Source organism: Phaethon aethereus (genome assembly GCF_964289735.1).
Source record: "Phaethon aethereus genome assembly, chromosome: 6".
Taxonomy (NCBI): domain Eukaryota; kingdom Metazoa; phylum Chordata; class Aves; order Phaethontiformes; family Phaethontidae; genus Phaethon; species Phaethon aethereus.
Window position 1 is genome coordinate 43,232,919 of NC_138580.1, and position 8,892 is coordinate 43,241,810.

The following is an 8,892-nucleotide window of genomic DNA, read 5'->3' on the forward strand; positions in this document are numbered from 1 at the left end:
CAGCAGCAACCTATCTCGTTGGGGTGGCAGGATAAGCATCGCTCTTGCTGGTCGGGGTCTGTTGCTGCTTGCCTCCCTGAGATCAAACCCATCTGATCTTCCAGCAAGGCAGCAGGCGCCCAGGGAAAGGGGGACCCTGGCTGTGGAGGCCTGCGTTTACACACGACCGCCCTGCAGAGCGTGCGCAAGACAGGCGAGCGGCTGAGAGTGCATCTTGCTTGCTTTCTCCCCTGCAAAGAATATTTGCCCCCGGGCATCTGTAGAGGTTTTCTCCCCTGCATTCATTGCCTGGGAGCCCAGTGCGGCTGCTGGCTGCCGGCCCGTTCCTCAGCTCCCGCCTTGCTGCTGCAAAGATCGGCAGAGGGCAGGGCAATCCCACCAAAGGGTGACCGAGGACAACTGCCAGGAGCCAGGGCGTGCCACCGCAGCGCCATAGGTGGCGGCTGCCTACGAAGAGGAGGCCAGGGTGCCCAGCCGACCTCCTCCCCGAGGAGGGCGCAGCCAGCCGGGCAGGGGCCTGCCAGAAGATGGGCAGCGTGCCAGCGAGATTGCTCTGCCAGTTTCTGGGGAGCGTTCCTACTGTGCAGTTACTCAGAAGGGCAAAGTGAGCTTCCTCTTGCCAGCCACATCCTATTCCCCTCTGGAGCTTGGGGAGAGAAGGAGGGCCCTGTGGGAAGGATCTCCATCAGAAAATCCTAGCGGAACCTACATGGGCGCTGCCCCAGCATGGCAGCCTGATGAGGTGGAGGAGGTGCAGCCACTGCAGGCGGGTGAGTGGCTGAGCTGGGCCACAGGGCTAGTGGCTGCAGCCGGCTTGACCCCATCCCATCCCCCGTGGACATCCCCAGGGAAAGAGGGCACGGGGCTGTTCCCCAGGGCCGGGCTCCGGCCATGCTCCATCCACGGGGCACCCCCAGCCCCAACCGGCCCCCAGAGAGAAGGGGGTCAGTGTCCCCAGCATCCCCTGTCGCGGGGCTGGCCCTGCCAGGGAAGCGTGGGGCTCGGCTGTGTTCTGCAGCCTCTCGCAGCCCCTCAGCTCTGCCTGCACTTGGTCTTTGCCACACCCAGGCTGGGACGTGACAGAAGAGGAGCAGGAGCAGGAACACACGGGTGCCCTCTTGCAGAGCAGAGCACAGGTACCTGCAGCCATCCCCGCCTGGGCTGGGCCTGCTCTCGCTGCTCAGCCGAGCACCGCTGTCGGGGCACTCGCTGCGTCACCCCTCTCTTCCCCGCCCTTCTTTCTCCTGCAGACAGTTTTGGAACCCCTCAAGCCCACGGAGCGTGAAGACACCACCGTCACGGCTGTCGAGGGCACAGCAGACTCTGACCGCTCTCATGCAGAGGCTAGTGCTGTGGTGCTGGAAGTGCTTGCGGACATTGATGCCTCCAGTTTGGAGGACGTAAGTAGCTGGTGGCCGGGGCTCGAGCCCCCCGGGGATTGTGTGTGCCCTGAAGCCGGGTCCGCTGGGCACCTGACAGCCTTTTAGGCCAGCACAGTGTGGTGGGAAGGGAAGCACTTCTCGGGCGACGCTGGGGAAATGGCTCGCGCCGGCGGCACTCCAGCTCTCAGCCGTGTCTCCTCCAGGTGCCGAGCCTCGTGAGGTCCATCTACCAGTGGCTAATGTCCAACACGGGTGTGTCTGCCGAGCACAGGCTGGACAACGCCCTCCTGCAGCTGACCCAGCTGCACCCCCACGACGTGGTGGTGACGCTCCTGCGCTCTGCCCCATCCTGCGACAGGTACGGGCCCACCTGCCTTCAGGGCTCAGGGGTCTCAAGCTCTTAGAGCCCATCGGCCTGTAGAGGCCGGCCGTGCGGGCTGCCGGACAGATGGAGATTTTCAGGCCCTTCCTGCCCCTCCCTGGGCAGAGGCAGGGCTGGTGGCCAGCCTGGGCCCCGGGGTTGCCCAGGCCATGGCACTGTGGCCGAGACCCGCTGACACAGAGCTCTGGGCCCACAGGGCTGCCGCGACCATGTGGAGGGCGATGGTCTCCAGGGGCAGCACTGCAGAGAAGGTGCTGCTGGGGCTGCTCCGCGTGCTGGAGGACTGGCCGCTGCACAGCACATCCACCTCCGATGGGGACAACACCGGTGTCTTTGCCGTGGCCATGAGTTTCTGGGCCAGGCCTTTGCTCACCAACAGGGTTGCCTCTCCAGGCGGCTCTCCATCCTCCCCCGCCACTGCATCGCCCTGCCCCACGCTTTGGGCTGGAAACCGCCCTGGCTTAGGGGCAGGTTGAGGGGCAGCCAGGCCGGGAGCTCCCACTGCGCCTCCCGTGGCCCCAGGCAGTGCCTGAGCCTCACCCTCCCACGCTCAGGCCCCGCCACGGGGACATCTCGGCACTGAGCGCTGTCTCTGCGTGTTTTGTTTTCTGCAGGCAACCAGGGCACTGTGGCAGATCCTCTGGCTGCCCAGGTGCCCACAGCTGAACACACATTTCCCCCGCCTCTTCCTGGCTCTGCTCTTCCAAGTTTTGTTCAGCACGGAGCAGATGCCGGAGGAGGTGGATACCTTCTGGAGGAGATGCCAGCAGGAAGACTGCCTTCCCACCAACCCCAACAGGTGCTCCATCCCAGTCCTCCCATCCCCCCATGGCCCCGCAGCTGGGGCCAGGGCCCCCAGCGTGACCTGGGCGTTGCTCTGCACACAGATTTGCAGTGCTGACCGTGAAAACACTGCTCTGCTGTCTTGACTATGATGATCTGGTGTTAGAAATTGAACGTAAGCGTGGCTGGGACATGCTCCTCAACACTGAGACCCATCACTATGCAATGGGTCTGCTGGCCAGGTAAGAGCCCGCTGCTCCCTGCTTTCGCTGCCATTTCTCCTCTGCAGGTGGGGTGCCCCACACAACCCCCTCGGTCGTGGCTGAGAGGGACTTGTCACCGAGGGATGGCCCGGCAGAATGGAAAAGCCTGGGAGAGCTGGGGACCCAGGAGCAGGCACCTCCCAAAACACCAGCATCCGCACCCTGTGGGGCCTGGGCTGACGGCACAGAGCAGGGGGAATCTGTCTGCAGGCAGCCCTACCGAGGGCTGCCCCCCGGGGCTGGGCAGGATGCACAGAGGGCCAGCGGCAGAGCCATGGGGTTGTTGTGACCCAAGTGAGGATGTGGCCCTGAGCCCTGTTGAACCTCATACAGTTGGCCTTGGCCCATCGATCCAGCCTGTCCAGGTCCCTCTGCAGCCCCTTCCTACCTCTCCAGAAGATGGGCAGCATGCAGGTTTAAATGCTCTCGGATGTGCCAGAGTTCCTACTCTTGGCTTAAAACCTGTGTTATTTGGGGGACAGGGAACAAGCCCATCCTGGATAAGAGGCAGGCAGCGCAACCCTGCTCTGGCAGCTAGCCTGACCTGTGCGGAGGTTCCCGAGAGCAAGTGCAGGAGATCCAGTGCCTCTTGGGCTCCAGCCCTGACCTGCTTTGCAGGAGCTCAGTCCCAGCTGTGCTATGTGCAGGTAACAGTGTCTTGTCAGCAGTAGGAGAGTGGGCTAGAGGCAACACCAGGAGGAAGGCTGCAGCTTGGACCTGAAGCCTCCATCCAGGAGATGGGGCCAGACACAAAGACCTGCAGCGTCTCTCTAAGGGCCATCCAGCAGATGGGCTGTCTACCTCACAAGTATGAGGTCCACACAGGAAACAGCACCTGAGATAAGCTACCTGTTTCACAGGTCCAAGGTCCATCTCGAGATAGAGGCATCAATAAACACACCCTCACAAAGCTCAGGCCAGAACTAGGTGCTCAGGGCTGAGCCGAAGCAAGTGCAGGGCCCAGGGCTGGAGGATGGGTCCCAGGTGAGCTGTTCAGGGTCATCAGGACCCATTAGTGCCCTCAGGGGCCTAACACTTAGAGCAACCCAAGGTTTGAGTATGAGGCTTGGACTACTCATTGCCTCAAGGGTTCAGCACTGGTTGGGGCTACTTGAGGGTTGAGGGGAGCCGCATGGTGATGGTGCCCATCCCTGTGTGCGGTCATGGCCAACTACGTGTAACATGTTTCCCTGCACCTCTCTTCCAAAAGTGGAGTTTGTGGACATTTTCTGGAGGTCATCTGCTGGTTTAGGGAAAGAGGAAGGGCCAGGTACCATGTTTGTAGCGATGCTCAATCAGAGCTCAGATTAGCTCCAACACTTGGTATCTTTGCTTCTGTGAAATTCCAGGCGCATCTAGGTCACCAAACTTTGGAAAATGTTGTTGAGTGGCCAAGGCTGACTTGCTTATTCACTCTCCTAGGTGCTTGGCTTTCAAGGGTCCTTGGCACTCTCCTAGTGAATGCACAGAGGGGTTGCATCCCCTGGAGATGCTCTTTCGCCTTCCCAGCAAATGAGCAGGAGAGAAAAGCCAGCTTTCCTATCCATGAATTGTAGCCAGAGGAATGAAGCAGATGAGTGTCCAGCTGTGCCACCAGCGCAATGTGCCAAAAAGCCGACCTCAGGTCAGGCAGGGCAGGCTGCACCTTCTCGAGGGGCCTTGGGGAGGCTGGGGTGCAGTGGAAGGCAGAAAAGTCGTGAACCCACAACACAACACAGATAAGCAACCTTCTTTCTGCAGCCAGCAGCCACACTTATAAATAGCAGGACGTTTCAAATACCCGAATAAGCAATTTCAACTGCAGCTGGTTTTGCCACCCACGGGGTGGTTTGGTATCCATGCCTGGAGGGTGTGCTTCTTCTCCAGCTTGCCAAGTGTGTCTGTCCGCCGCCGCCAGGCCAGGGTGCTCACCGTGCTCTGCAGGGCTCTGTGCTTTGCCTGCAAAAAATTCTGCAGGACCTGCCAAGCGGGAGCAGGTGGAAAGCCTGCCTGTGGGGACACATCTGCAAGTGTCTCTCCATGCTGGGAGGGTTGGGGATGGGCTTTTACGGGAAAGCCTAGTGTCTCGCCTGAGCACGTGAGCCCAACAGCTGGAGCTTTGAGAAGCAATTTGAGATTTAAAAAAAAAAAAAAAAAATCACAGGAGGCAACAATACCAGCAAGTGCCTAAGGATCCCCAGCCCCACGCAACCTGCCTGTCAGGAGCCAGGCACCGCCTGAGAGCAGAGAGGGGAGCACGGGGAGCTGCAAACCCACACCTGTGTCTTCTAGGCGCTGCATTTGGGGAGAGCTGTGACACCTAAAGGTCTCTCAGGGAGAGACAGGGCAGGACCAGTCCTTTCCCTGGTGCAGTCAACCCAGGCATGGAAGGGGAGTAGAGAGGGCCCCTTTTTCCCCAGCTCCAGCGGACACAAGGGCAGAAGTGGAAGTGTGCAGCAAGCCTTCAGGGTCCAAGTTTGCACCTTGTTTCTCTGCCAGGGGCTGGGGGGGTGAGAATTTGGCTTCTCGCCCTCTTTGGAAAGGGTCCAGCTGCCTTAGGAGAAATTCCTCACATAGCTTTGCTGTGAAGAAAGTGCTGACCTGTTTGGGGGCGTTTGCTGAGCAAGTGAAGACGAGCCAAAGGCAGCTCGTAAGTCCTGGGAGAAAATGGCCCGTTTTCTCATCACCTGGGTTAGGCAGCAGGTCAGGCTCTTTGGGGAAAGCAGTGCCTGGTGGCAGCTACTTTGTGTGCTGTAAGCAACTCCACCAGGATCCCCTGGTGCTTGTCTTTGCATGCTGCCGGGGAGATGCTCTGACTATAGCCGAGAAGCTGATGGTGCCACGCCATGTGGTAGGTGAGTATTGGAGGGTGAGCTGGCAGCTACGTCCAGGCACTGGGGCCACTTGCCCAGAGCCTGCCTGTGGTGCTCTCTGAAACCCCACCAGTCCCAGGGGTGAGACCCCAGAAACTTGTGGGGAGCTGGAGTCTCAGGGTGGGGATGAGGTGGGTCCGAGAGGGCAGAGAGGGAGGCATTTAGCTATGGTAGGACTTGGGGGACCTCTTGGGATGCTGGGAACATGCACAGGACAGAGGTATTGTTCCTTCATCGTAACAGAAGCAGGCTGCTGGCACTGATAACTGCAGTGCCAGAGCATTTAAACCGGAAGCAAGTGGCTGGGGGAGAACACCTGGTCTGGCCTGATGGGAGTGGCACAAGGAACGCAGCTAATGTTCAGTACACTTCTGAAAATGCCAGCGGGAAAATAAACTGTGTAACTGCAGTAAATAAGGAAGGCAAATCAGATCCCCTGCAGTGCCAGGAGAGCAGCCAGCGCATGCCTGGGCAATGGAGCAAGGGCAAACCTACAAGAGCTCCCTCACCAACACCAAACATCTAAAGCCAGATACTTAGGGATTTGAGGGGAGGCTGTAATAAGGGCACACTTCAACTACCCACGTCCAGACTGGATCGAAGTGTCAGGAGACAAGATGTAAGGATAAAACTTTTAATGGTGCCATCCCCCCAGAAGCAGTCTGAGAACAACCAGGAGAAGATGCTTTTCCGAATCTGCTCTTGCACAGCACATGGGGCTTAGGTTGAGAGGGTCTAGGCCAGCTGTGATAAACACTTGGTTTTAATTTTATGGTAAGGAAGAGCAGGTTGAATAAATCCAGCAAGTGGTTGTTCGATTTCAAGACAAGAGAACGTGTAAAAATGAAGAAATGTGTCAAAAAAGAAAAAAAACAGGCCAATCCCAAACCTCTTAGCAGTGTGGTCCAGAAAGCCAGGGGCCTCCAGCCTGCCTGGAGGCTGTAGAAAAATGCCTTGTTAAGACCCTCAGTAAAACATGGAGCAAAGAGCAAACAGGGCAATCCCGTAAAGCCCTCACACAGCTGATGGGAAAGAATGGGGAGAACAGGAAAAAGGTTGATGCTGAAGAGCAGAAGGTCTGCCAAAAGAACAGGAAAGCTGGAAAATCTAGCAAGTCAGATACAAATGGGAGAGCAAGAGGGCTAGGAGGAGGCTTGAGGACTATCCTGCCAAATGTGCTCAAACCAGGGGTGAACAGCTCAGCACATCTACTGCAGGGACCGGGAGGTGAGCAGGGTGCACAGGGATGGGATGGCCACAGCAGGCAGGTCTTTGCCCTGGGGGCATTCCCACCTGGCACCCATCCCAGCTCATTTTCCTTCCCAGACAGGTGGGAAGGGCTCATAAATTGGGATAGAAATCCTGGTGGGGTTATCCTGGAGAGACAAGCTAAATGTTGGGCAGTCCTGGACAGCTCAGAGGTGGCCAGCACCAGCTGGGACAGAAAGGGATGGAGCACTTTGACTGTCAGCAAGCACATGATCAGGTCCTACTGCTACCCTGTGCAAGGTGGGTACGAGGATCCTCAAGCATGCAGATCCGTGGGAGCAATCCTTCCTGGTGGCCAGACCCCCCTCCCAGGCTGCGGGAAGCCCAGCAGCTCAGTGCATCCTGGCATGGGGCACTGGAACAGAACCTCAGGGTGACCAGCTGTTGAGCAGCCTGGAGTGGTCCTGTCCGGCAGAGCCAGCCAGTACAAGCTCCTCTGTGGGGAGCTGGGAATTTCCTCTTCCCAGGGAGGAAACAGCTCCTATTTTGAGTCTTGCTGGAGCAAAGGATTTTGATTTGGGTTTTTTTTTTTTTTTTTCCTCCAGCTGAGTCAAAGTTGACCATTCCTCGCCAGGGGAGATGCCGAGCGCAGTCTGGGAGAGAGGAGGTGACAGCCTCCAGGCTGCTGGGAGACTCCCCAAGAAAGCAGCTCTGCCACATGCCATGACCTTCAGTTTTGGGGCTGTTGGCTCTCGGCATTACCTCCACACAGGGAAAACACAGGCATGCTTCACCACCCACACAGCATTGCCCAGGCCTCGCTAGTCCCTCCTCCAGCCACCACCCTGCACTGCGACCCGTGTCCTCCTGCCTGCATCCTGCTCCCCGTGCCTGAGCCAGAGACAGCCATGACTTGCAGCCTGCCAGCGCTGTGCCTGGCAAGCTGATGATGATGCTCCCTCCCCTCCCTTTGGGGGAAGGCTCTCCCCCAAAACGGCAGCTTGGGCTCAGCCCCATTACTGTGCCAGACCCGGCTCTCTCCTGGAGACCTTGTTGCCTGGCCTGATTTCAAGGCTCTCCCTTGAGCAAGCACCTGTCTGTCAATGCAGGAAGGAGGAGGAATGTGCTCTTTTTCTCGTGTTAAAAGTAAACTGCTTTTCAAGAGGTCTCTCTGAAAGGGCTGGAGAAGGGAAGCAGGAACCCGGATGAGTTTGCTTGCTCTGTGGCTGCTGGCCCCGCTCACACCAAGCAGGGCAGGTGGGCGTTGATTTGAACTGCACTTTTGGAGGGAAAACAGGGAGGTGGGTGTGTGAGCAGAGCTTGCTGGGGCACAGTGCCTGCAGGCAGGCCATGCGAGGGGAGGGAGAGCGCTGGGCACCCATCCCAGCCGGGAGCTGGAGGCTACGGGTGGCTCCCACCAGCCGCAGGAGGTACATGGAGGGGCTGGAGCTGGCAGCCAGTGTGTCCCAGTGTGGGAGGAATCCTCCCTTGCATGAGCAATTCAGGCATCACAGCCCGACCGGGGCGTTTGGCAGAGCTGGGGATGGGCAGTGCTCCTGGCGAGCCCCAGCCCTGCAGTGGGATGGGGGCTTCGGCAGGGCGTGCAGTGGGTAGGGGCAGAGGGGGACCCAGTGGCCTCCCCTCAGTGGATGATGGGGGCACAGGCTGGCACACATCCCCATGGGCGACAAGAGGTGCTGCTGGGGGATGCCGCGAGCCATCGTACCTGTAGTCATCACATCAGGGATATTGGTGGGGACATGCCTGTCCGGGGTCTTTAGGACTTGTTCGTGACCATGAATTTCTCTCCTGCCTTTCTAGCTGGTACTATCCACCTCCCCATCCTACCCTGGCAGCAAGCACTGTGGCTGGGGACAGAAATGCCTGCTGGGATCTGCTCTCAGCCGCTCCCCGCTGAGCCTCAGCAAGTGCCCCCGATGATGGTGGTGCAGGCTGTGGTGAGTAACAGCTCTGCATCCACCTCGTCCACCAGCTCTGTGAGCGTGTAGCCCTCCATCATC

At 58.8% G+C, this 8,892-nt stretch overlaps 1 protein-coding gene across 1 annotated transcript; it reads left to right on the plus strand.

Moving 5' to 3' along the window:
• Positions 1 to 1,889: 1,889 nt before the first annotated feature.
• Positions 1,890 to 2,793, plus strand: LOC309406426 (uncharacterized protein; the record flags this gene model as incomplete). The annotated part of the gene is made up of 3 exons (XM_082001589.1): positions 1,890 to 2,231; positions 2,379 to 2,563; positions 2,652 to 2,793. Exons 1-3 carry the CDS (start codon positions 1,914 to 1,916, stop codon positions 2,791 to 2,793), a joined length of 645 nt encoding a protein of 214 aa, XP_081857715.1. The 5' UTR covers positions 1,890 to 1,913.
• Positions 2,794 to 8,892: the final 6,099 nt, after the last annotated feature.